General features: G+C 35.3%; 1 protein-coding gene across 1 annotated transcript; it reads left to right on the forward strand.

The window, feature by feature from the left end:
• Window positions 1-202: 202 nt before the first annotated feature.
• Window positions 203-26,285, forward strand: BTBD8 (BTB domain containing 8). The gene is made up of 16 exons (XM_083867239.1): window positions 203-447; window positions 1,303-1,420; window positions 4,370-4,459; window positions 6,597-6,677; window positions 7,702-7,798; window positions 8,403-8,491; window positions 8,696-8,798; window positions 12,785-12,967; window positions 13,803-13,940; window positions 14,965-15,094; window positions 17,632-17,693; window positions 18,760-19,393; window positions 19,690-19,780; window positions 20,334-20,473; window positions 21,515-23,848; window positions 25,189-26,285. Exons 1-16 carry the CDS (start codon window positions 246-248, stop codon window positions 25,656-25,658), a joined length of 4,962 nt encoding a protein of 1,653 aa, XP_083723365.1. The 5' UTR covers window positions 203-245; the 3' UTR covers window positions 25,659-26,285.
• The last annotated feature ends 1,189 nt before the right edge of the window (window positions 26,286-27,474 follow it).

The following is a 27,474-nucleotide window of genomic DNA, read 5'->3' on the forward strand; positions in this document are numbered from 1 at the left end:
TGTTTATGCTTTTCAAGCATTTGCAGAAATAGGCTTTCCTGAGATATATTTTCAAAAAGATTGTTTTTTTAAGCACTGGAGAGTCCAACTCTTTGTTTTCTGGTCATGAATTTTGTTAGAGTTTAAAAATAAGTAATTTTTTATTTGTTTTCTTCAATTAAAAATCATGGGAATAAAAATTAGTGTAATCTTCTAGGATTCTGTATTCATCTGATATAAATATTAAAGAAATTGAGGAGCTGTTTATGAGGAAAATACAAGAAAGCAACACTACTACTCTTCAGAAGGCTCAAAAAAATGTAAATTGTCTTGGGCAAAGCAAAAGAACACCAGATGATCAGAATACTCCAAGTGGAGCTGTGCAGAAAGAAGTTGTTTGTCTGTCTGGTATTGAGGAAGAAATTCCAGAAGCAGTCATTGATGCAGAAAGCAACAAAGCCACTGCAGGTAGGTTTGGAATTACATTTTTTTTCTCTTTTTGTGTTTAATTGTTCAAATAGTTCTACAGTTGTAAAAATGCAGGCAAAATTAACACTACTGCTACAGCACAGCTGTCATGGATATTCTTTTCTATGGCCCACCTCCTTGTCTCACCCTATAAAGAAATGAATGGCTGCAGAAGTTAGGGAGGCACAGTTCCCAGCCAATGTGTGCTGTAATAAATCTGGAATTGCCAGGCATCAGGCATGGTCATCACCATGTCCTGTCTTTTTCCTAGAATAGTGAGTTCTATTCCTCACCATGTGGGACTTCCACACAGCAGAGTGTCTCCCTTGTTTTCCTTTCCTAGCAAATTGCACTGCTTCCACTGTTGTTTTATGAGGGTACTGGAACCTTTCAGAATATTCCATACTACAGCTCTGAATGAAATAACATAAGGGAATGTTTAACTGCATCTTCCCCAGAGGTGCTGGCTGCTACAGCTGTGTCAGCAGATGTGTTCAGGTGGGAGCCTATAGCATGGCATGACTCTAGACTTCCTCAGGGGCTGCTCCTCTTGGGTGTAGAGGCTTGTGACCTCTGCAGAAAAAAATGAACTGGGTGCTTAATCTTATGGAAGAGTAACTGTGACACTTCTTCTGTAGATACCACATAGGGAACATTAGTCAAGTTTCTGAATAAGAAGTAAAATAAGAAGTAAAAAGCAAAGTTTGGAAAACTTTTCAAGGAAAAACTTAGTTTGAATATGCAGTAATAAAAAATGTAATTATGACAGATTATTTTCAAATATTTGTCTGTGCAATGTCAGTAGTCTCTTGTACACCTGACTAAGTGAAAACAGTTTTTTCTCCCTATATGCAGGTAATTCCAAAGTAGAAACTGCATCTGTGTTAGGAGAAGACTTACTGATGCTCTACAAGAAGTGCTGTTGTCCAGATATTAATATTTGTGTAGAAGGCAAAGATTTTCAAGCTCACAGGTACATAAGTATTTACAGTAAAAAGATTTTCAATCAATAACCATCTGGTATAAAATTCTGCTATTATTATGTATCTGGAGGAAGTGCTGTTCCCTATCTCTGAATTGTTACAACTTTTAGGTCTTATGTGTGGAGTGGCTGTACTTTGATACTAATGAATATAATTTATCATCAACAGCAACTATTTTGAAAACAACTGCACTTTTAGCCATTCTAAGATTGCCACTGTAAACTCATATATTGAGTATATACTCATGGAAATACTTGTAGATTTTTTTTCCTAACTTATATTTATGAAACACAAAATAATAAAAAATAATCTGTGCTCTGTAAAGAAAATGAAAAATCTACTACTAAACTATTCAGTTCTTAATGCTGAATAAAATTTTCGTATAGGCAGAAAATTTCTTGAGTAGTAATTTTTGTTTCAGCTCTTCATAATCTGTGCATACAAAATCTGGTTTTACTTTCACTACTTCAGTTATGTAGATGCAAAGATTGTCAGGAGCTTTTCCTAGATCAAAAGTCCAAGACCGTTTAAGAACTTTGGCTTATTGTGCTCCTGTGGCTTGGGAAGGCAAATAAGTGTCAGTCCCATTCCTTGTACCTTTGATATAAGTCCCTGTGCACATGAGATAGCAAACTAGACAGCCTGGATTTTGTTCCTTTTAAGTATATTAAGTAACTGAGGAACTATAAAAACTCTCCATTACTTTTAGTACTTTCTCAACACAAAACTGAGGGGTGTTTATTACTGACATTACAATATCTGTATAGAAGGTATGTCATAATTTTGTGGGTATTTGGATATATGCTACATTTTCGGAATGAAGTGTAGTAAAGAATGTTTGTTTCTTCTGGTCTACATTATGCATTCTCAGATACATAAGTTTGAGAAACAAATGCTTTAATGCAGAAAAAATAATGCAACAAAGAGCTTCTATCAGCAGAGCTTCTTTAATTTAGGCCGCTTACTGCCTGGAGCTATGTATCTAGTTTAACTAGCATCAAAAAAAAAGGCAGTAAATCATAGAGAAAACAAGGATGTTCTGAAACAGGCACAGGACTTGAGCTCATTTTAGCACTGTGTCATGTGAACAGTAGGAGCTATAAGGGCAATGGAACTTCCAATATCATTGTGGTAAAAGAACCAGAATGATTTAATTACTGAAAGGGGGGTTTTTTTGAGTTCTCAAACAGGAGACAGGTTAGGCCCCCAGAGTCTCCCACCACTTGTGTCAGTATTCCGTACTTCCTCATGAAGTCCTGTGAACTTCCAGTTGCTGGTTTATGTCTTCCTAGTGTTTCATTCTTACAGAGCTCTGCATGAAGCAAGTCAGATTTGTTTGGCACTAACCATTACTGTAGGAAAGCACAGATGAAGTTATTTCAAAGTAATTTGCTGTCTCCATATATTTTATAAATATATGCTGATAAAATCTAAATTTAGGCACTGCATACTTGTCCATATTCTGTTGAGTACCTGTCTTATTTAAAATGAGTCTTTGAAATATCCACTCTAACTATGCCCTTGAAGTTGATTGATTACTCTTCATTACTAAAATTTATTTGGAACGGAAGAAAAAACTGGAGATAAGTGTATTCTATATCTCTATGGTATTGTGTTATTGTATCTTATAAAAAAGATAGTGTGTATACCCAGAATTTCATATACTTCAAGTTAGGATGTAATACCCATTTACATGTGGATGTAGTTCAATGAGATATGAAATGTTCAGTAAAAGCTTTGTTGTTATTATTTTTGCTGGATGACTCACAGGAGGAATGTGCGAGAAGTTTCTAATTTAAACTATTGAGATTTCTGAAGCAGGAGGAGGGAAGAGAGATGAGAGAATACAGAATATAAAATGACTAGAAAAGAGACCATAAATAGTACTCTTCATGCTTCTTCCTACGCAAAATGAGAGCACTCAGAAACATTTTAAGAGACAGCAAATACATGTAACAGAAAAGATTCTCATGCCTAGTATAACATTTTGCTTTTTCTGCCACAGGAAATACATGACATAACCTAATTTTATAAATAATAGGAAGCTTAGCAAATTTCATGAAAATGTTCTATGTATGAGAATATTATCTGTGGCTGTAGTAAGCCAGATAAGATACATAAAGGCTAACACCATAATTGGAGTAGATCTGGAATACTGAAATCACAAAGCAGTTTTCATCCACCATCTTGTCTTCTTCTCTGCCACTGCACCTCCACCTTAAGAGTCCTGTTGCAAAGGTCTTCTTACCTGTTATTTTGAAGACTGGTACTGGTAGAGACATTGAGCTACAAACTACAGCTCTGGGGTTTCTTTACTGTCTTTTGTGGAAGTAAATTGAATTAGCCCTGTTATGGCCAGTTATGCCTTTTAAATATAAAAGGGCAGTAAGTGTAAACAGAAGTAACTGATAGCTCTTGTCATAAAAACACATCATATTGTCCCAGCATATGTTAATAGCAAGTTTTGTTTGGCTTTTGATGGATAGAAAATTCTGAATACGAGACCTTACATACTTATCAATTTGATAAATACACGTTTTATAATATAAGAAGAATTTAAGATGTTTAGGATATAATTAATTATAATGGGGCTGTATAAACTCTTTAATAACTCTTTTATTTACTCTTATTTGCTAAATAAAACAGAAGAAATAAATATGAAATTTTAAATAAAAAGAGGATGCTTGTGGTAATAGATTTCCTCTTTGTGAATCTCAAAGTCATATTAAAAACAAGCTTTAACTGAAAAATTTATAGAGTACTGTTTGGTTTTTTTTCTGTAGCATATTTTGAAATTCCAAACATACTGGGAGAAAAGGCATGCAGTACACAGCTGACACCTTAATGCATAAAGGGCAAAGATTTAAGTCAACGTTATCAAAGAGTCTCATCATGAATATTTGTATGTAGTGGAATAATGTTTACTTTTTCTCTCTCAGGGCCATTTTATGTGCCAGATCTAGTTACTTTGCTGCTATGCTGAGTGGAAGTTGGGCTGAGAGCTCTCAAGAGCACATCACTCTTCAAGGGTAAGTGTTGTCTCTGCAAGTCATGTGGGAGCAAAGGTAGGCAATTTACAATCGCTGCAAATATGTAACAACTGTGCCGTGTACAGAGCGCTAAAGATTAATATGCCTTGACACTTTTCTCCAGCCTGATACATTTCCTGGGTACTGTTTTGACTTCAGGATGAAACTCTGTGTGTAATGTATTTGTTAATATTGTCAGATGATTCAGAAAAGTCTTTTTCATCAGCAGAAGGGCACTAATCCTTTTGTGTAGAGTATGTTTTAATATTCACAATCTACTTGAGAATTCTTTTCTTTCAGTTCTTGTTGTACATGTCATGAAAAATACTGTGAGTGTCTGAACAATGTAATTTTCATACTTATTTGTACAATAAATATATTTACAATGTAAAGATAAATAACATTTCCTAAATAGTGTTTAATTATGATATTCCAGCAGCATATACTAAAGGAATTTGATCTAGTGGGCTTGCTCACCATGGCTTTCTGTGTGAGAATAGTGGAGCTGTCACTTAAGACTTCATAGATAAGCTGGGGACTGCCAGGTTAGTTCTTTTCAGAATCAGAAAACTCTATTGAAATACATTCAATTTTTTAAAAGCAAAGGAGTACTGATCCATGTACATGTTGGCTTTTTTCAGGCATGAAAAAAAGTTGACTGACTGAGTTTTCTTCAGAAAGAACTGTGTACCTTACAGTGCTGCAAACTGCCTTGTGTTAATATAAAATTTCTTGGCCAAGTGATACTTTCTTGAATGTTCATTTTAAGTTCCTGTCAGTGTAATAATACTGCTGCAAAATCAGAAAGGTTATAGGTTGATTTGGCTATAACTTTGAAATCCTTATAAAATAATATATTTGCAATTTGATTTATTCCTTAGTTTTTATAGTGTTTTAGAGGCTGATAGTCACCAATTACTCTGGTTTTTACACTTCTCTCTCTGTAATTGATTTTTCTGTGGTTAAGAAATTTTCATCCTTATTTCTCAGTAGAGACATTTTCCTGAGAAGTTCTGAATCCTTATATGAAACTATTCTCATGCCAATGTCTCATTTCTGTTATTATGAGTCATATGCATAATTTTACCTTTTCCAGTTCACTTTTCTGCTTAGTGCTGGTTTCTGTGCTGTCTTCTACAACATTTATAAATGAAGTACATACGGCTTACTCTGAAATAATGAAAATTCTTCTTAAGGTAACAGCTGTCAAGACTGTGGGGAAACTCCTTCTTGCTGACTTTATGTCTGTTGTGTGTACTGCTATACAGGGAGACAGCTGTGCTGATTTTGCTTCTTTGCACGTTGCAACGCTGGGGTTTTTTTCCCTTTTGCTTTTAAGTCATCAATGTCAATTGGTTAAACATGTCTAATGTTTTAAAGGGTTTTAGTTCTGCATGAATATTCTGTTTACACTAATGCAACAGCACTTGTGGGTACTGAAGATTGCACACAAAAATGTATGTGCACAAGCAAAAGAAAATGTTGTTCAGATCATATCCATCACTGAGGCATTCTGTGCCTTTCTGCATTAAGATGCTGGGACTGTGAAAGGCTGCAAACACTGCTGTGTAGGACTACCAGCTTCCTTTATCTGGATAAAGACTTTCTAAATATTGTGAATAACATTTCCACTTAGCATTGTAATAAAATTACTAAATGTATTTTTAGTGTTGCAAAAACATAAACATATAAATAAAGACTTAGAGTAATTATAATAAAACAATTTTGATATATATATAGTTACTTAATAGTCGATTTACTGCTAGTAAAGAGTTTGGCAATGATGAAAAAATCCTTCCATATTATCAGCATAAACAATATAGTTATTAGTATTATAGTTATAATAGTTAAACATTATAGTTATTAGTCTGCTTATTACTTATTTTTAAAGATCTAAAGTGTTAGAAAGTTTCACCACGTCCATCGAGTAGCTAAATTCACCCCAAATATCATCCATTTAGATAGTTTTGCATTGCAAAATCTTATTGCTTTGATTTTGCCAGGCCATTTGCCTTCCATTCACAGAGCAGCTGGATGATATATCAGCTTTCTGACCAACTTCCTTTGGCTAAGAAATGTGCTGCATTTTATTATGGGCATGTCTCTATTTCTATTTTTCCATTCTTCTTTTTTGCAGAATAAGCCATGCAGAAATGAATGTCATCTTGCATTTTATATATGGAGCTATTTTGGACTTCCCAGATGAAGTTGATGTTGGGTATATGTCAAATTTTATTATTTTTTAATTTTAGTTTGTGTTTGTTTGCTTGTTCTGTATTTTCTCAGTTAAAAGTCAAAAGGAAAACTAAAAAAAAATAAAGCTGTTGAAGAAATATTATTTATTTGACAGCTACTGGAAAAGGTGTGCCAGCTGGTTTTGGAATACTCCATGAGGAGATGTGATGTTTTATATCAGAATAATTCCCAATTTGCCTGTACCTTCCTTTTAGTTTTCAGAATAATATGTACAATGGGTGATAGTTTATAAAAGTTAATATTTTTAATTTATTTTCTAATAATCACTCAAGGTGATGAGAAGGCTAAGTAGTTAGTCTTAGATCCATGAAAGATGATATATAGGAACCATTGTAAATGTTGGCATTTTCTTCAGGGATAGTTTTTAATCACAGTTTAATACATAATCCTGTATTAGTAAAGTAATTTCTGAAATTTGTGAATTATTGTCTGAAACCATTTATATATTAGGTGATGAACTCTGCCACTAAACCTTAAAATGCTACAATTTCCTAAAAATATGGAAATATTAATAATCTATCCCAATATCAGTGTTTAGCTAATGAATTGATATATAAAATGAAATTATTATATTGATTATTATTTAAACTAATTTATAGTTTGCTCACTCTGCTTTTTAAGAATGTCATCAATCACACTTTATGTAATCTTTGGGAAAAAACCTACAAAATTCCAGAACTCCACTGGCACAAATATTTTTTTCATTTGCTATCCTTAAAATAGAGAAACTGAGAATCTTCTAAGCAGTTTCTCAGCTAGTGACTGAGGCTTGTTTTTATACAGGCTGAACTCGATGGCTGGGAGATTATTATTAGGTCAAGATATGTTTCTGTTTTGAAGATTATACTTTAGCAAGTGTCACACTTGGTTCTCAATGTAAGTTCTGACTGAACCAAGAGGTGAAGTTAGCATGTAAATTATCCTGTAAGGAAAATGCAGATATCACAAGGATTTTTTCATTCCTGTCACTCCTGCTTTCTCTTTAGTCGCATGTTGGGCATTGCAGACATGTATGGGCTGGATGGACTAAAAGAAGTAGCTATCTACATTTTGAAAAGAGATTACTGCAATTTTTTCCAAAAGGTACGTCACTTCTCATGCTACTTTGTGAGCTATAGAGTCTGAGAATTTCAACATATAACATTAAATCATAGTGATAAGATACAGAAGACCTATGTGGTCAAGGTGTTGGCTGAAGACACCAGTCCTTGTTCTCAGGTGTGGATCTGGGATAGATGGTGGGAGTAAGGCCTATGATACCATCCAGCTATTTATAGACACTTGGAAAGAGCTAATTAAAAGAAATATTCCATGTGATTAATTCAATTTTTGAGTATAGTTTAATATGTGCTATTGTAAATGTAACTGTTCTTGGTGGGCATGTGGAAATGTTGTATATTTGCATATCTTTTTTCATGGGCATATATTTAGAAAAAAATATGTTCAATTAAAATTGGTTTAAAAACATACACTTGCTTAGAGTTGAGCATGTTCATGCATTAGGCTTATGAGGCTGAATCCTACTTTACTGACATGTGGAAATAGAGGACTACATAAAGGTAAACAAACTTAAGTACCTTGGCAGCTGACATTACTTCTGAATCTTTGAACTGAAGATTTTGTACTTCTGTGTGGTTTCTGCAAATCAAAATGTACAATAACTGTGATGATTTTCTAACAACTCTAGCCTGTTCCTGGCAAACAGCAACCTGTACTAGAATGCATGGCTATTGCTCATTCATTGGGAGTGGAAAACCTATATGCTGCTTGCATGAAGTAAGTAAAATAAAATTGTTTTCAATTTATCTGCTTTCTGTTGAAGTAATTTTATTTTGCAAGGTAGGGTCTATTTTGGCATATGAAATGTTTACATTTTAAACGTTTTTTCTTCACAATACTTTAGAGGTATCACTTATGCTAACAAGTGAAGATAGAACATTTTTCATCTTCCTTACCTAAGAATGGCTCTCTTTTCAACAGATGGGTAGGAAAACATTTTGCAAGATGTTTTTCAGAGAAAAGCTTTGCCAATTTACCTACTGAACTTCAGAACAATTGTCTTGTTATGTTGATTAACTCTTTGGTAAGTAGTGTGCTTTGTATAAAAATAGAGCAATGTAAATTGTTTCCTTATTTAGCTGTACAATGTAATTTAAGAGATAATAAATACAGTATCTTAAATCTGTAGTACATTTATACTATGTAAAAGGTCCAATTAAAATAACAATTTTAAAAACTATTTTGATGTGAAATGTCATTGTTATGCTTCATGACACACAGTCTAGCGATCTTCACATCCAAATCCACCATAATAATAGAAAATACATTTATTAAACACAACTGTGGCATCATAATGCAACATTATGGAAGTGTTCAAGGCCAGACTGGATGGGGCTCTGAGAAACTTGGTCTAGTGGAAAGTGTCCCTGCCTCCAGGGAGGCTGGGATTAGAGGGCCTGTAAGGTCTCTTTCAACCCAGCCCATCCTATGATTCTCTGATTATATACTTGGATAGTGAGGAATGGGAAATGACTGTATCAATTTTTGTGTTATGTGGTGGCATACCTCATTTGTGATTGCCTTTTTATCTTTGCCTGTATTCTAATTTGGAAAAAATTGACTTCTGTTTTTTTCAGACCTCAGGTGGTCACTGGCTATGAGGGATCACAAGCTATTTGTTTACAGGCAGGCTCTTTACAAAAATAAAGCAGCAGTATAATATCCATATTTATTTTGTCCAATTTAGACCTGCTTAAATTTAATTATTTTCTAATTGTATTTCTGTATAAAACTATGCTCAGAGCTGACTTAAGGTAACTGATTTGAACTGTTAACAGAACTTTGGTCAAGTAGTCAGCCTGTAAATACACTGAATTGTAACAGATATATGAAAAGTATGTAGAAATAAAGGTAAATCTGTAGAGTTGCTACCAAACGTGACTGTCTATGTATGTAGCTGTAATGTGGATTGTCACAGACAAAATGTAATCTAACTAGCTCAGGTAACAGTCACAGCATGGCTTTGGTTCTAGCACACAACTGACAACTAAATATGTGACATCTTATATATTTCATGCTTAAGTCTTGGTCCCCATGTCTGTTACTGTGTTACCCAAACTAAATAGCTCTGGTGTGGCCATGCACACTGTCAAACATAGCACTGGTTCAAGAGTTGCACGATTGAATGGTTCTGGCCAAGAACTACCCCTTGCTGAAAGGACTGTGGAGCTTTCTTGGAACTGGTTTTTTAAGGACTTTTGTGATGAAGTTCTTAAAGTGCTGAGGCAAGCAGGTCAGTTAGGAGTGGCAGCTGCAACTGTGCATATTCGGATGAAAGCCTACAAAATTCAGAGAGAGATTTCAGAGCTCCATGCCTTTAGGTTTGATAATAGGTAAAGGTTCTTCCCCCAGAGAGTGTTTGGGCACTGGAGCAGCGCCCCAGGGCAGTGGTCACAGCACCAACCTGACAGAGGTCAAGAAGTGTTTGGACAATGCTCTCAGGCACTCTTGGGGATGGTGCTGGGCAGGGCCAGGAGTTGGGCTTGACGTTCTGTGGGGATACCTTTTAGCTCAGCTGTGATTCTGTGATCAAGAGAAGCTTGAGAATATCCATAGTTTTAAATCTGAACAGTTCTACCACAATGCATAAATCTAACAGAATAAAAATGGCAGCTATAATACCTCAAGATTATGTCTAGTATCTCATGCGTTCTGCCACTATATTGTACCAGGCTACTGAGTTGTTCCTAGAATACACACATAGCAATGGATATCATACATTGTATAAAATTGGTGGAGAGTTTTAAGTAACATTTTCAGATATAGATCAGTTTATTCTGATCTACATCTGTTTACAGTTAAACCACTACTCACCACTAAACTACCTCAGGTGTGTACTGCAGCTATGAGCACATGGAGACACAGTTGTAAGTTCTTCTCTAGGCCCTTGTGCAACACTGGGAAGCTGAAAGATAAATGTTCAGGCCTTCCTTTCCCTCTGCCTATTCTAGTATATAAAGATGCTGTGATTACAGTTTGTGTTGAAATATATGTGCTACCTTGCCAGTGTTTGCAGGACAATTATGGCACTGTGGAACTTGGTACTGCCCCTGTTGTGTACCCAGCTTCTCTGGAAGGTGTTTGCAGTTTGGACTAAAGTGCATTCTGGTTCCCATATTAATGATTTAAAATTTGTGTTGGTGTGTCTTTGAAAGATTCATTGGTATTTTATGGACTGAAGTCTGAAAGCATCTAGAGTTACAAAATTAAACAATAAAGCAAAAGCCTCTTCTGCCCAGAGAATGGTTCTGGTGAGCATTCATTTTGGCATTTAAGACAACCATTCAAAAAACTTGTGGAATTCCCTGGGGAGTTTTTCACAATCTGCAAAAATGCTTTAAGCCTGATTGAGGGATGAAGAAGAAAAGGTGTGACATTAATTTTGCAGGGGCTACTGTATGATTTACAGTCCTTTTACTCTGCTGCTAGAGTTCTCTGCTGTAAAACTTCCAACAGTTACACCCAGTTAAACAGTATGACTCTGCTGATCCTTTCATTTACTGATGCTGGAAATGTAAAACCTAGTTAATGTGACAGCCCTTTAGAGAAAAAAAAAAAAAAAAGGTGCAAAGAAAAGGAGATTGTTGATGGGAAAATCCCTGGGAAACCACAATGATGAACACAGAAACATTAAAATGGGAGTGCCATTTAAAGCACTGTTCAGGTGCTTTATGTGTGCCTATCCCTGATGTCTCAACTTCATGCAAGAAAATTACTGGGAGTTTAGATAATTAAAGTGGACTTCACTTTAAAATGGTAAGGAGAAAAGTACAGTAAGATTAGTAAAATTCAGTTATAAACACTTCTACAAAATGCTGATTTAATTAGAAGTCAATGAAGGCATTTTATATTTCACTGGAAGTGTCTAATGGGAGTCAATGCTTATTGCCTTGTGAGCAGGGGTTGAATTCAAGACAATTCAAAAAGCTTGTAATTGAGTCCAGTGGGAGCAAAATTAAACCATAAGCATATATGTAATTCTTAATTTATGTGATCTGCAAAGAAGCAAACTGAGTTTTCCCAGATATGAGTAAAATAATTTTTAAAGTACATTTTAACAATGGATGGTTGGATTTTATCTTTTAAGTACAATACACACAAAGAAGGTACATCTGCTTTCTAACTCACACAGGACAATTGTGATAGTGATCTGAATTTGCAGTAGGGGTTTTTGTGTCAAATATTTATCTGGACTGTTGCTTTTTCAAGTGTTAACTGCATAATTTATCAGTGTCCTGCTAGGTCACATTGAATAGAGCTTTGAGGCCATTCTAATGTGGATAACCATAAATTCCAGTTCTTTTCTATGGGCTATGTATTAACCCATAGAAGTTGCCCTCAGGTACTGTGCTGATGCAATGCATGGAAGAACTAAAGACACAGACCAGGATAATAAATATTAGCAAATCTGTTTACATGTTTGAAATGTAACTAGAAACATAACAGTTACTTTTCTTTGAGAAATTTAAGACTACAAAGAGGGTAAGTTCAGTTAAAACTCCATCTGGGAAGACAAATATTTGTTGTCTGACTCCTTTAAAGCAAAAGGATTCATAATTATGAAAAGGTTTTCTCTGTATCCTGCATGCTAGGCCATCCACACTCACCTAAAACCTCAACTTAGCAGTTTTATTCAAGAATTTATTGCATCTTTCAGTGACCTATGATCTTTTTCTCTATTCAGCTTCTCCAGCTAATGTTTGCCTTATTTTCTTCAGGACTGCAGTGTGTAATGACACAGTTGAAAAAATATAATAAAAGCTATTGAAAACTTTACTACCTAACTTCAGGCAAAACAGAACCAATAGAGATTTCTTTTCCTGCTTTAGTTTCAAAGGCACATATAATACTAAGAATTATAAACCCCAAAATTTATTTAAATAAAGGAAATAATGGCATGATTGGATCCTTGTGTAAAAGCTCAGTAAGAGCTGGACAGAAGCTATTTTACAATGAGCAATTCTTTAGGTAATTGCTTGGCAGCAGGCTAATTTCTGTTTCTGTTTCAAGAACCACAAGAATGCTGCTTTCCGTTTGATGGAGAGTGACCGGCTGATCAATAGCCTTCCCCGAGTGAAATGGACAGAGACAGCTGTGGCCTTGGCATCACAGCTACATGAGGAATGTGTAACCTTCATTGTTAAAAACTTCCTACAAGTAGTACAAAGTGAAGGCTTCTCTGTTTTGTTGCAGGTAAAAGAGCCCTCAAGTTCTTATGTGCTTCCAGACAAATTGAATTATATCACGTTTTGGAAAGTTCAGGTTGCTAAATTACAAAAATAGTTTCAACTTTTGCTTTGAAGTACAGTTCTATGGGGGAAAAAAAAACCAACAAAAAAAACTCAAAAAAAAAAACAACAACTCAGAAAGTGCTAAGATTCTTGGGGAGTGGGTTTTTTCAGGTTTGTTTTAAAGTATGTAAATATTTTGTTACACAGGGCTAATACCACATTCAACTTATGTGCTTCAGTTAAGCAAAAGTTCCAATTGATTTAGTAGGATAGTTTCTGTGTTGCAAAAAGTATAGATATCAGCTTCAAAAAAGCTTTCAGACCCCTGGGATAACGGCCTGGATTTACAAGATTATGAGTATGAGCAGTGTACTCAAACTTCTACTGACTTGTCTTGCGAATTGCACGAATGTGGCAATGCTGCAGGTTCTGGTGAGAACTTACCTAGTCATTCAGTCAGTTAATTTCTCCTGCAAAATGTGTTTTTTAATATGGACAGAGGAGTGAAAAAAATAGAGGGAAATGGTAAAACAATTTGTCTTTGCATCCAGAGTTACATGGGGCTGTAAATTCATCACAGTGTGCTTGTTCCTAAAATTTCTGTTAATGAGCACGGCCTCAGGATAATTTGCTAGAGGCCTGGGGAGGGGTGGGGTGATGGATTGGATACAAAAGAAGATGCTTCTTTGTAATACCTCCTGCACAGCTTGATAGCAGATCCTCTCTGCCCAGTAATGCTTTTGCATACAAAGTACATGCTTTTGTTTTAAATGACTGCGTTTTTGTTGTTTCCTCAGGCACAGGCAATGAGCAGCAAACCTGAGCTTCTAGAACTAATTTCCAATGCAATTGAAAAAAACATTAATAATGAAAATAGCTGCTTTCTTCTTGTAGCAGTGGATATGTTGTTGGACTCTGCAAATGTGAAGGAGATGGTAGGTTCTTCAGTGTGCAGTGTTTGTAGAAAAACTATTCTGGTACAGTTTCATGGTTCAAATCAGATGATATGGTATGAGCTCAGATGGCTCAGTCATGCAGCTGGGGTCATACAGAAAAGCATCTGCATAAATCCAAGGTCCTTTGGGAAGTACAGAAAATGTAGGCAGTTGTTTACTTTAAAGCGAAACCCCATCCTGGCAATCAAAAATTCCTGTGTATTACTGCAAATGTAAATCCTATAGGCAATACTGCCCTATTGATCTTTTCTATCACTTTAAATTTGTGGTAAGAGAAAAACTTAGCAAAATGTCGCATTACCTAAAACTTATAGGGGAAGAGAGCTTATTCTCTTCTTCCCCTAAATACTGCCCTTGCTTTTTGTGAAGGTCACAAGTACATTTGCTGTTGTTTAAAATTGTCCTCTAAAGCAAGGACTGCCACTTAATCCAGCGTGTGTTTTTTGGATTGGGTGGAGATGTCAGGCTCCATGTCTGTAACATACCATGTATATTCACACAATCTAAATAATGACATTTAAGCTGTGGTTGACTAATTCTGGGAACAATTCATAAACAGTATGACAAAAGAATAAAAAAGTAAATGAAACATTAATTACTGCAATCTGGTGCTATTATAGATTTACTTGGTCAAAGCAATAAAAATTTAATCAAATTCATTATTTTTCCCTGGAGTATTTGACCTTGTTGTGACACAGCTGACAGTGAAGAGCTATTATGGGGTTCATTTAAAAAAAAAAAAAAAGGAAAGGAAAAAAAGAGCAGTGATAGCAATGTAGTGTTTACTAGTGCTGTAATTTGTTGGTTTTAAACTATAGAAAAAAATCACTGTGGTGGGCGATAATTCTTCAAAAACAGCATCTCCATCTACCAGACCGTTATAAAATATAAGTGATGACATCATTGATCTAGCTTAGGGAGTAAGTAGATTCTGAAAGGAATAATGACTGGTTGCTATGACAATATGCCCCTCGCCAGCTGCTGATTTGTTACTTGAACACAGGGTTTTACGTGCAAGATCCAGGCGCTGCGTGATAAGCTCTGGGTCTTCCTGGTTCAGTCTTTTTATGCTGTTCGTCACACAGAAGGCTGGAAGCTGATGAGGCCAGACCATCAACAGAAAATACAAGCAGGTATGTCTGGCATCAAACGGCATTGGAATCTTTTAGCAGTCTGTTTAGTGGATACAATGCAGATGGAATTGTGGAGCCTGATACAAATTAAAGCAAAATTTGTGCTGCTTTGTGTTTTGAAGTGGTGTTTTAGAATAGAAGCATGATGGCATGCTTAGCTAGTTTCAAACATGGAAATCATTAAGTCGTTTTCTGTCTTCCCTGCTTTTCTTTTTAGGAGTATATATGATAGAAAACCCCCACCCCCACCATCATGCAGATGGATTCTGTTCTTATTTACAGCTTCTCTAAATTACTGAAAACACTGCAGTAGGATTAAAAACCTGATCTGCCTCATTTTTAAGGAGATAAGAGCTGCGGATGAATTAAATTTGCACAAAGCAGATTATCCGTTCTGTGAATTCCGTTCTGTCCTTTATCATTTTCTCCATGATGTATAAATATTGCTCGTCTCTTGCATAATGCTCATCCTGTGCACTGTGAGCAAATGCAGATAGCTGAGCTCCTCGGCTGATTGGCATTGTGAGCTTGTGTGTGCTGCTGCAGAGAGCCCCTAAGGAGCTGCATGGTGTGCTCTCAACATCTTAACAGACAGCACTTCCAACAAAAAGGAGTTTTTGTTCTGAATGCTCCTTTGTTTTGAAGTACACGAGTATTCTGAGGATGTGGAACTGATGATGGAGTTCAGGTTATGGTTTAATATTAGCTTTGACAGTACAGTGTTGTAAAAGAAAAGAATGTTAAGTAGTTCTCTGAATTCAAATCACTTTTGATTCAAAGGAGACATTAACATTTTTATATCCTTTTCATTAAAAACATCAGTAGCAAGGATATAATAGTTTTAAAAATGTTTATGCCTAGAGGTAGATGAAAATTTTATTCTACAATTGCATGCTGAAAGATGCAGTGACAGTCTTTCTAAGCATGATTTAGGGATGTAGTCTAATATCTCATACTACTCTGTAAAACAGGGATAGGATTTCTTCTTGATTATAAAATCCTTCAGAAGCGGAGGAGTTGGCTTTAGAAAAAAGGGTGGGTTGTCCTGATTTGGGGTGGTTTACTTTTAAGATGATTGTGTCTCTATTGTGAATGATGTTTTGGCTACTTTACACTAGTGCTTTCAATTGGAAAAAATATTTAAAAGCAAGGTGTGTCTTAATTTTCCAAACTCCATCTTGCCAAAAATTGTTTTGTTTTCTTTTAGGTTAAATTCTGACTGAAGTTGCATATATTTTATGTATGAAAAGGCTGAAATGTTTGTATAAATTATCTGGTTTTAATTACAGGCAAAGTGATTGTACAATATTGGTAGACAAATTTTAATCCTCAGGTAAAATATGTCTAGGATAACTTAGATCAACTTTCATCTTAAAGATTTCTGGTGGTGGCTTTTCCCCTAGAAATTTAGCCTATATAGATTTAGAAGGCTATAATAGAGGAGGAAAAATACCAAAATAAGAGAGATTATATTGTGGTTTTTTCATTTACAACCTGTGTTGTGTTTTCTTAGGCACAAGTTTATAAGGATTTTGTCTTTATATATTGGTATGTATTAATATGCAGAGTCACTGCTAGAAAAAGGATTAGATCCCTGGGGTGCCATTTTCAGCATACCTTTTGTGTGATTTTCAGAGACCTATATAAAAATTATTTTTAGTATCTTTACTGAGAATTCAGCAGAATTTTTTTTATTATACATACAAAAAATGCTTCCATCTATAGTACCTCAGAACATGAGGCACTGAATGCCTAGATTTTTAATATATTTTTTGCAAAACCTTTTTTCCAGCTGAAATATGAATACAGACACAAATGAAACCTATCGATTCTGGGTCTGTACAGTGTCTATAAATATCTCTTTTGTATTCTACAAGTGCAATTGATTTAAAAGCTTTGTTGAAAACTGCTTTCCTCCCAGAGTACATCAGATGAAAAAAAAAAAGGCATTCACTGCCTGGAAACTCCACATGACAATCCCAGGGATAATTCTCATGACATTAGGCTGCATGCCATCTAAAGAGGCACTATGACCTTAGTGTGTACATTTAGGTATTTTGGCTTTGCCAGTTTTGAAAACTAATATAATTTACTTTGATGTAATTAGTATTTTCTTTATATAGTATAAATAAATACCTTCTAATTAACAATACACTTAAAAGCCATCAGTACTCTAAAAACTGAGGGTATCTTTTGTAAATTTTGTACACTTTCAAAGGTCTCTGTGCACTGAGCTTTAAATGGATTGAGCTTGGGTAAACAAAAGTCTTACTATGGACATGGGGAAACAGAAGAGTTAAGTAACTTGCTTATGGCCATGTGATGTCATTATAGATCCCACATTTTTTGTTCCAAACATAAAACCATGTATTTCCACTTAACATTTGCCATGTCACCAAAATTAGCCTTCCTAGAGTAAATCAGGACTCAAAGAAGTGCTTTCTGATTTCACATGCTGTTAACTGAGTGGGCTGGCTTGATTTCTGTCCCCCTTCTTTCCTGCCAAACAGTGAAGAAACTGCTTGTTCTTTTTGCAGCTGCATTTGACAAGGGTGATGACCGAAGACTTGGCAAAAAACCTGTATTCACCAGTTCTCAGGTAAACATTTATATCCAGAGTAAAAGCATTCAGATAACTGCAAACAAAACTATTTTCATTATTTGTTTTAAATTAATACTTATTTTCCATATTGCTTAATGGAACTTGTTTTTTAAAAATCTGTATCTTCTTGTAAACTGTTTCTTCAGAATCAGTAATGTTGACCACTGGAAGCATCTTAGGACTCAGACTGTGTTCTGCGACATTTTCAAACAGATAAGCTCAAATAAAAGGCAGGAATTTGTGTTCAGAACCTCACATTCCTCTCTTGCTACATAATGAAACTCATCTGTTTCCCAGAGCAAATGGTTTGCTACTGAGCTAATGAATCTCTGCTATTATTACAAGCCACCACAACACTGAGTCTGTTACATTCCCTGCTCTGAAAAATATTTATTAGTGCCCTCAACAGCTCTTCTATTGAGGCTCACACTCAAAACTATGTTATTAATTGCTAAAAGAACAGTATGGGTTTCACATGATTTGACAGTCTTGCATACATTGACACTGGTATCACAAAGATTCTCTTTCATGCACTTAATTCTCCTTAAAAGAAACTTAAGAGGTTTGAGTTCCTCTTTACCTGGGAGAATCAGTATTGGCATTTCTGTGTGGATATGCTGTTGGTAATGGTTAAAACCATCACGTGTTGTAAATAATTTTTGGCTTTATGTTTGTAATAATGCATAGTCTTTATTCCTTTTTGGAAAATATGCACATATAAGTCAAAAATTTTTCTTACTTTAGCAGACACTAATAATATAAATAAGTAAATATTACAGAGTAATTTGTCCAAAGTAAAAGTGAAACTCAGACTGTCTCCTCTACATAGAGCAGTACTTTAATATTCTTGAAAGCCAGCAAACTGAGCTAAAATGTGTGTGTGTATGTATATACATACATCTAAAAATTTATTTAAATGTTGAATCTTATTACTTTAGATTCATGTACTACTTTAAAAGTAGATGTGTTTCAGAAATTACAGATTATGGATAGTTTGGTGTTACAAATGTTTTATTTGGTGTTTTTTCAGATGCCTTTTTTTTTTTTTTTTTTTTTGTCCTAGCTAAATAAAACTACTACTGCATCTGTTGGCATAAGGAATACTTCCTGGGCAGAACACAGCAAGAAAGATTGCTGGGGAGATTCTTCCACTAATCAGGATAAAATGAAATCTGATGGATTAGGAGCATCTGGACATGCATCCACCAATAGAAACAGTGTTAATAAGACTTCAAAGCATGAGGATGTAAAGGGGAAAGATGGCAAAAAATTAGTGTCCAAAATTAGTAAGGATTCCAAACCTGGGGAAAAAGCTGCTTTGCCAAAGGCTAGAGCTGTTATAAAGACAAAAATAGAAAATAATGGAAATGTGAAGGCTGAAAGCATGGTTACCAAGCAAGATATAGAAAAGACATCATCTGCAAGTGGACAAAAAAATTCAGGAAGCAGCAAAGGACTAAAGAATCATGAAGGAAAAATTGCAGGTGCCAGACCTAAAGTGCTGACAGTAACCTCAAGCATGCAGAACAAAACAAAGCCATTGAAAAAAACCACAGGGAAGGAATCTCCCTCCTTGGTGACAGTGGCAGCAACTTCCAGCAAGTCAGCAAATTCAAACATGGATATCCAGACTGTGGGTGAACAGACAGAGGAACCTAAAGAGGAAAAATCAGTAGAGGAAGGGAAAAAACAGACTGGTAATTTTTTATAATTCTTTCTTTAAAGTCCTCTTCTGATTGGCCTCAGGCTGGTTGTACACTGAAAACCAGCCAGGGAAGCTTTAAGACAATCTACTATAAATTGATAAAAGTTAAATTCTTCTCCTGTAAATAAGTATAAACTGACTTTATGGTCAATTAATAGCCAACTAAAAAGTAAACATTTTACAACTTTAGCATGTATGATCTTCTCAATGACCAATCTTCATATATTAGATTTTTTTCAGTACTCACATGCATTTCCCCCTGTAATTACCTTTGAATTTACTTTACAGTAGTGAAAACAAAGGCACCTGTGAAGGTGTCAAATGGAGTCACCACCAAAAAAAAAAAGACTGAACTTGAGGCTAATGTCACAACAAGCAGGTATGTTACAAAGCAATATGCTGCTTTATAGATGTGTGAATGACTGTATGAGTTTGGGAAGGTTTCAGATGAGCTATTAAATTTACCATTATATGTTTTTTTTACTCTGAGAGTGGATATCTGTAGGATGTTGTTCGCCAAATAGTTTGAATTAGCTATTGGCAACATTGCCATAAAGATAAAATTGGTTTTTCTTTTGTGTTGGACTGTTGCATGATAATCATTTTTAAATTGTTATGGTCATTCAGAATTCTGCATACTGGAACAGCTAATGACTACACAAGGTGTTATAAACTTTCTGGAATAGTTTAGATTAAACTGGACAGGAGACAGCTGAAGTGAAATTGTGAAATGGGTCATTATACATACATGTTTGTATATAAATTAAAAATATAAATATATATTTAATTTTTATTTTCAAAAAGTTTCCTTTTTAGGTTGCATTTTCAATGTTTATATATGTGCGCACATTAGAACACTTATATTGTTTAAATATAATTAAACATTGCTAGATCTAAGCCTGGAAATAATGGATGTAATGATTTCTTTGCAGTATGACAAAAAAACCAACGGGAAAAGGGTGTAATGAGCAAAATGTGCAAGCTGTTCTAAAGAAAAAAGGGAATGTGAGTACGAATTCTGCAGCACAGCAAAAGACTCAAAACACACCTACCAATTCTCCCAAGAACCAAGGTAAAGTTTCATGCAGCAGTTAAATGATCTGCCACTGTTATGCAAAGCTCTGAGGTTTGTTTGGTTTTTAGCACAACTACATGGAAAAATCTTCTGGAGAATTCTGGGGTTTTTCCATGTTTCACTTTTGGTGACAATCCTAAACTGTAAAATGCAAATTAATGTGTCAACTTCAAAATACAATCTTCAGTGCCAGTCAGTGTTTTCTTCTGCTTGTTTAATCTGCATTGCAGAGTCTTCCATTTGCTGATCCCCTGCACTTCTGCATTTGGAACCATGACTGAGCTCATCAGAAATTCTGTAGGTTGAGCATTTGTAATAAGCCTCTGGATGGCAGACTGCTATATGCCTCCCTACTTTGGTGTTTTCCTATTCCCCCTCACAGTAGGGTTACTGATACTGGCCCCCAAACAAATACTCGATTCCAACAGCTACTGATAGCAGGGGTAGGAAATGACACTGTAAAAACACAGGGAGGAAACACTGCTTTAGAAGCATACAAAGTGTTAAGGCTGGAGCTCCAATATTCAAGTTATATTATCTTAAATGCACTGTGATATAGAAGACGCAGGTTCTGTCAATTTGTGCTCATTAAAGATCTTGCAGTATTTTCTGATTGAGCAGGGACATTAACTCTGGTATTGTAATGACATTATAACTAATGTAATTATTTTCTGCCTCTGTTCATTTCCTCTACAATATAAATTGAATACAGTACTCATCACTTCCTGTGCTAAGCTGCTGTGTAGTGTTTGTATGCATTATTAGGGAGTTGCTGCTTTCTGCTCCAGGGATGACTACTTCAGTTACAGGCTGAAGTGATTCCTGTATGTATATTCTATGAACTGCTTTAAAGATGCCAAGATGGTATTTTTGTCTACTCTTTGTTACTTCAAATCTTAATTCTTTAACAAGGCTTAAACCCCTTAGTTATGTTAAAAGTTGAGTAATTTGTTTCTTAACATAAACATTAACAAAAAACTGGTAAATACTCTGTGATTGGCATGTACAACCTTTATAGTCTTTTTTACTGTTTGTTAGGACCTCAGGGGGAATCACCAAATTCACTGAAATCAGGAATGTCTCCGAAACATAATGAAGAAAAAAATGTGTTACAACACCTGGTTCAGACAACACTCCCAGAAAAACATTCTTCAGCTAAAAAGAAGAGTATTAAACAATCACAAACACCTGTAACAAAAGCTGCTTCAAAAATAACAGCTAAGACTCTGGCTTCATCTAAGAATGCTGAGATTACAAATAGTAAAGACCCAAAACAGAAAACAGCTGTATTAAAATCTCAATCCTCTGCCCAAAAGAATTCAAGGAGTGATTCTCCTGTTGTCCAGAAGAATATGCACACCCCTGAGCACCGAGGTTCAGGACAGAAACTTGAGAAAAACACAGCTGATGCCGTGGCAGGTCAGCTTCACAACAATAATGAATCCTATTCTGCAAATGAATCTCTAAAACCTGCCACAGAAAGTGGCAGTGACAATAAATTGCTGGAGTCTTGTCAATCCAATAAACAAAAATTACCGGATTCTTCTGAAACTGTGCAATACGAAATACAATCCAAATCTCCTTCTCCTCAAATTGCAGAAGAAATTATTTATAAACCGAATGTTTCACTACAAAATGACACAGAAACAAGACAAATCTGTGGAGATCAGACTGGAATTAGAAAGATTGACAACCCAGAGAAAGATGGTAATACAGCTGTGCACTGTCATGCACAGTCTTCCAATGATGGGTATTCAGACTTTTCCAAGGAAACCAATGAAAAGGCTATTGTTTTAGGAGAACTGGGGAAAGATTCAAAAGCAACAAAAGTCTGTAATGAACAAAGTGATAAAATAAACTCTGAAAAAGGTCTTAACTATGGTGAAAATGCCTTGTCAAGCTTTTCCCAACTAACCAATAAAGAGGATGAAACATCTCCTCAGATCCATGTGGAAGGATTTCTTACAGCTGATGAACTGTGCGATACATCAGCCTTGACTGAATATAAATCAGTTACAACAGATTTAGATGATGTTTCAGAATGTTCCACAGAACAAATAACAGAAAAATATTCACCTAATTACACAGAGCTTATAGAGCCTATGGAAATGCCAGAAAACCATGAAAATGCAGAAATTCCCTTTGTGGACCATTGGAATACTGGTGCTGTAGATCCAAAAGAGAGTCCTGAATCAGATACTGGCAGTGCAACCACATCCTCTGATGATATAAAACCAAGATCAGAAGATTATGATGCTGGAGGCTCTCAGGACGATGAGGGATCCAATGAAAGAGGGATTTCTAAATGCAGTACTATGTTATGTCATGACTTTCTTGGAAGAAGCAGCAGTGACACAAGTACACCCGAGGAATTAAAAATTTATGATAGCAGCCTAAGAATAGAAGTGAAAATGAAAAAAGAGGGTTCTGATCTCTTCCGTGTTAATTCAACAAGTGATGATGAAATACCAAGAAAAAGACCTGAAATTTGGTCCCATCAAGAGAGTTCACGGACCACTACTAGAGAAAGCAAAAGTTCTGCTTTTGGGAATGCACAGTTTACTCAGGAAGCAGACCAAGTTTCTTCTTCTGCCGATGAAACAGAAGATGACAGATCTGAAGCAGAGAATGTTGCAGAAAACTTTCCCCCAACAAATGTTCCTACTCAGCAGTTCCAAGGAATTGATAATTTAGCTTTTGAGGATGCAACAGAAAATGACACTGCAAGTCAGGAGTTTTCTAGAACTAAAAATTTCAAACGATCTGTTTTACTTTCAGTAGATGAATGTGAAGAATTGGGAGCTGACGATAAAGTGGAAACTCACACTTCACGTCAACACTCAATAGATTCTCTTACTCCTTCAGAAGTATTTGACAGTGTTTCTCAAGAGCACCATGGAAAGACATTTTATTCAAGATACCCATTGGAAACTGAAGATGGATTCCTGGATGGCAAACAGCACAAGGATAGAGACAATAGATCGGATAAAAGTGGAAGTTCTCTCCTGCATCTTCACAGTACTGAAATCCCAGGAAAGGAGAATCAAAGTGCTTCAATGACTGAGCAAAATTGCCCAGAGAAAGTATATTCAGCAAATAGTGCACATCCAGGAGAAAACCAGCAAGTAAATATGAAGATTGAGGTGGTTAGTGAATTTCACCAGTGCAATAAGTACTTAGACAATGATGCAAAATCTCAAGAAAGACCATGTCATCTGGATCTTCAGCAGAGAGAAACTAATTCTGATGTGCAAAAGAGCAGCTCTGCAAAACCTATAGAAGCCAGTAAGAATCAGATGCTGACTCAGGAAAGTCAAGTGAGAGACAGTCAACCAGCAACTACTGAATGCGCTAATACTGATTTACTTCCAGGTAATGTACAGAAATAGAAACGTTCAGTCATTCAAAACCAAATTAATAGGGAAAGCTTTGACAATTTGTCTGGGATTGAATCCTGAACTGAAGTAATTTTGGCTGAAACTATATTTAAATATTTTTTAGTATTTCACTTGGGTAGAGAATGCTTGTCTGTTTGAAATATCCGTCAATACCCTGCTGTTCAATGAGAAACTTGACTACAAGAAAAGAGATTTTATGTAATGCTAAAAGATTGGATGCAGTTGTCTGTACTTGAGTTATTTTTGATCCAATCTAACATTGACAGCATCAGCTTTTGATGGAATCTTAGTATTTGTTTTGTCTGCTTGACGACATATAGTATGTCTGAATGGGATGTGCAATAACTAAAGTAATAACCTTAACTAAAGCGCACTGAACTGTTTACCTGAACAGCTATATGCATTATTGTTGTAATTTATTTATTTATATATTATATACAAATTTGGATCATTCTCCCACTGAATATAACTGAATATTTGCCATATACACCAGTGGGAGTAGGTTTGAATTCTGCTTTAGAGCTTATGAAATGTCTAAAATTCTAAATTTTACCAGTAAAAGCTTATTTCCTAAAAGAGAGATTATACTTAGAACTGATGCATATATACAAAAAAGTTCTAACTTGTTTCATGTAGCTAGATGAATACTTGTCTAGTTTTGTGTTTTGTCTTCTTTATATCAATAATTCAGTCTGTTTATCCCATCAAAAATATACAATAGTGTTGATTACAACTATTGTGTATTGAAGAGTAATGAAACACTGATGATGATCTATGTTCAGCCAGACCACAGAACAAGAAGACATTAAAAGTTGTACTATTTTTTTTAAGTTTGCTTGCCCTTGCCTGCAGCTGCCCTTGCATGTGCAGTGTAGAAATAAGCCTGTGGATAAACAATTTTGGTTTTAATTCTCTTCTAAGCTGACATAGCTTAAGTCACCATTCAGTAATCATTCTCTATTAATTCCCTCTATGCACCTCCTGGTCTAAATTTAATTTATGTAGTAAATGAGAAATTTCATGTGCATTAAGTGTATATTTACATTGTCATTTTCTGTATCAGAAACTTAATTATGGAGGTTATTGTTAATTACCAGTGGTGATTGCTGCTTTAACTTAATTTATAAATCATACTTTGTTTTTTATATAGGAAATAAATGCCTCAATTTTTGTCAATTTTGTATAACCCTCCATCCCCCCTTTTTTAACCTGATTGGATTGTCCTTCCTGAATGAATTAAATTTTGCTCTACACAGCCCTGAGGGGAGGATCATCTACAATTTTTACATTGTACAGTATTGTGAATTATTTCAGGAGACATAGATGATTATGACACAATGGCACAAACCTGCATGTATGAACATCGGCCTTCAAAAACCCTTTCTCCAATATATGAGATGGATGTTGGAGAAGCAATTGAGCAGAGGATGGATTCAGAAACAGCAGTTCTAGAGGTGGATTTTGAAGATCAGCAGTTTGCAGAACAGGACTGGACTCTACTCAGGCAATTGTTATCTGAGCAGGACTCAAATATAGATTTCAAAAACTCTGTTCCTGAAGACCTTAACTTAGCACAATGTCTTATCAATCAGACACTGTTTCTGGCACGAGATGGTTCGAATCCTCAGGGTACCTCACAAGTTGACACATTCAGTAGGTGGACTGAACTCATGTCTCCACTGGACGATTCCTCAGCAAGCATTACAGTGGCAAGCTTTTCATCTGAAGACTGTTCATCACCTCAAGGGGAATGGACAATTCTTGAACTGGAAACCCATCATTAAGGTGTCAGCTGTTTGCAACTGAACTCCAACCCGTTCCCCAAATCTATTTTTGATGAGTTGTTTCCATACCATAATGAAATACTGCATCAGTCAAGAACGAGCAATTCTTGATACTGAGGCAATCTTTCTGATAAAATGAGGTAAATACGTTAACTTATCATCTAGATTTAATCACAAGTACAATAATTTTTCAAGACTTAAATGTATGTCTTTTCTAAAAATGAACTTTGAGCATGTATTTTCTAGAATTGTTAGAAAAACTAGATGACATGAAAGAAAAGTCTGGGTTTCCACCCTCTCTTTTATCTTCCTTTTTGACATTTAATGTTCTCATTGATCAAAAATTTAAAGATGAATGCACTATTAGAGCTATTCCTCTCTTTCCCCCCCGTCCCCCATGGTGACTTCATTTTACAACAATAAAGATTCAGAATGGTTGTGTCAAAAGGTGATGTGTGCCAACACTACTTTAACTGACAGAAAAACATACTTACATTCAAAGAAAATGTTTCAATCTGAATCTGCTTTGGGCCTTATTAATATGAGCAGCTTGTTTCATCTGTTTCTTCCAGATTTGATTTTTGTATTTTGGTTTGTTTTGTTTAGAAGTTTCCAATAAATTTTTTAATTGCCTTTTCTTCAAATATAAGATTTCAGAGGGTCTGTGCTGTATGAAGACCACTGTTTCCTTCATAAAAATGCACATATTTAAATAAATATTTTAAATGGCATAGTGCATGAATTCAAAGGAGTTGGTAGAATGTTGCTCCTGCTCTAAGAAACAGCATGCCTGATGTCTCCAAAAGTACATCTGAATCTAAAGTTGTGGTCAGTGTTACATCTGAAGTCTGATGTTAGCTAGAATTACCTTCATTACCTGCATTAATTAATTACACTTGCAAGTTCTCATGGTGAGGTGTAGCAAGAGTTTCAGGAATTTGGTTTTGTGTGTTTTCATAGATGCCACATTTTTGGGAGTGGTAATAGGATCCTTGCATCTTCATTATTATCTCTAGTGTAGCTTTTATAAATTGAGACTAAATGTCACCATAACCTTTCTTTTGACTCAGAGTGAAATAGGATATACAGATAATTTTGCTGCTTTTCTCTCTTTGGGTGTGGATAGGACTGATTATTGTCTTTTCTGATTGACAGGGGAGGAAGGAGTGAGAAACTTTTTGTAATTCCTACCAAGTCAGAACTCCTGAAACATACAGGGTTTTTTTCCCCTGCAGAGGTTGGACCCTCTTAAGATACCTGCATTATGGAAACAGTAGAGCTTTTCTTTCACATAGCTTAAAATCTAAAAAGGAAGTATTCTACCTCCTCTCAGTCATTAACAGAAGTGCCTTCAGAAGTGGGTGCCATATAGGAGTAAAAGGCTACTAACATTCTATTTTGATTGAAACAATCTAAGTACACAACTTAAGCTGATTGTGACCACTTATAACATGGTCAGTTTTGCAAGGTTTTGCACAATTCCAGCAGTGCATCTTAACTTTCTTGACAAAATTCATTTCTTTTTGTTCATAGTCAGAAACTCAGTTCTGTGGAAATATAAACTTGCCCTAGTGTATGATTAAAGAAGTTATGACTTTGGATTTGATAAATGTCTTTGAGGCAAAATAATTTATCTAGCAAAACACTGTTGGATTTCTGGTACAAAAGTAAAAGTAATATTTTATTCTCAAAATGAATGGGGAAGAATTTTATCTTCTTTAATATCTTTTAGCAGCACCATAAATAGTCTGAGATACTGTAATTCAAAATATTATAAATGTAATACTCTGTATTTAACCCAGTCTTCATATTAAGG

This window comes from Zosterops lateralis, assembly GCF_965231275.1.
Source record: "Zosterops lateralis genome assembly, chromosome: 9".
NCBI lineage: Eukaryota > Metazoa > Chordata > Aves > Passeriformes > Zosteropidae > Zosterops > Zosterops lateralis.

What these genes read in the sequence shown, in the direction of transcription:
- BTBD8 (XM_083867239.1), top strand. Translation starts at nt 246, where the DNA reads ATGAGGAAAATACAAGAAAGCAACACTACTACTCTTCAGAAGGCTCAA. An exon ending in CTATATGCTGCTTGCATGAA is followed by an intron (nt 8,492 to 8,695) that starts GTAAGTAAAATA and finishes TCTTTTCAACAG; the next exon opens with ATGGGTAGGAAAACATTTTG. An exon ending in CTGCAAATGTGAAGGAGATG is followed by an intron (nt 13,941 to 14,964) that starts GTAGGTTCTTCA and finishes ACTTGAACACAG; the next exon opens with GGTTTTACGTGCAAGATCCA.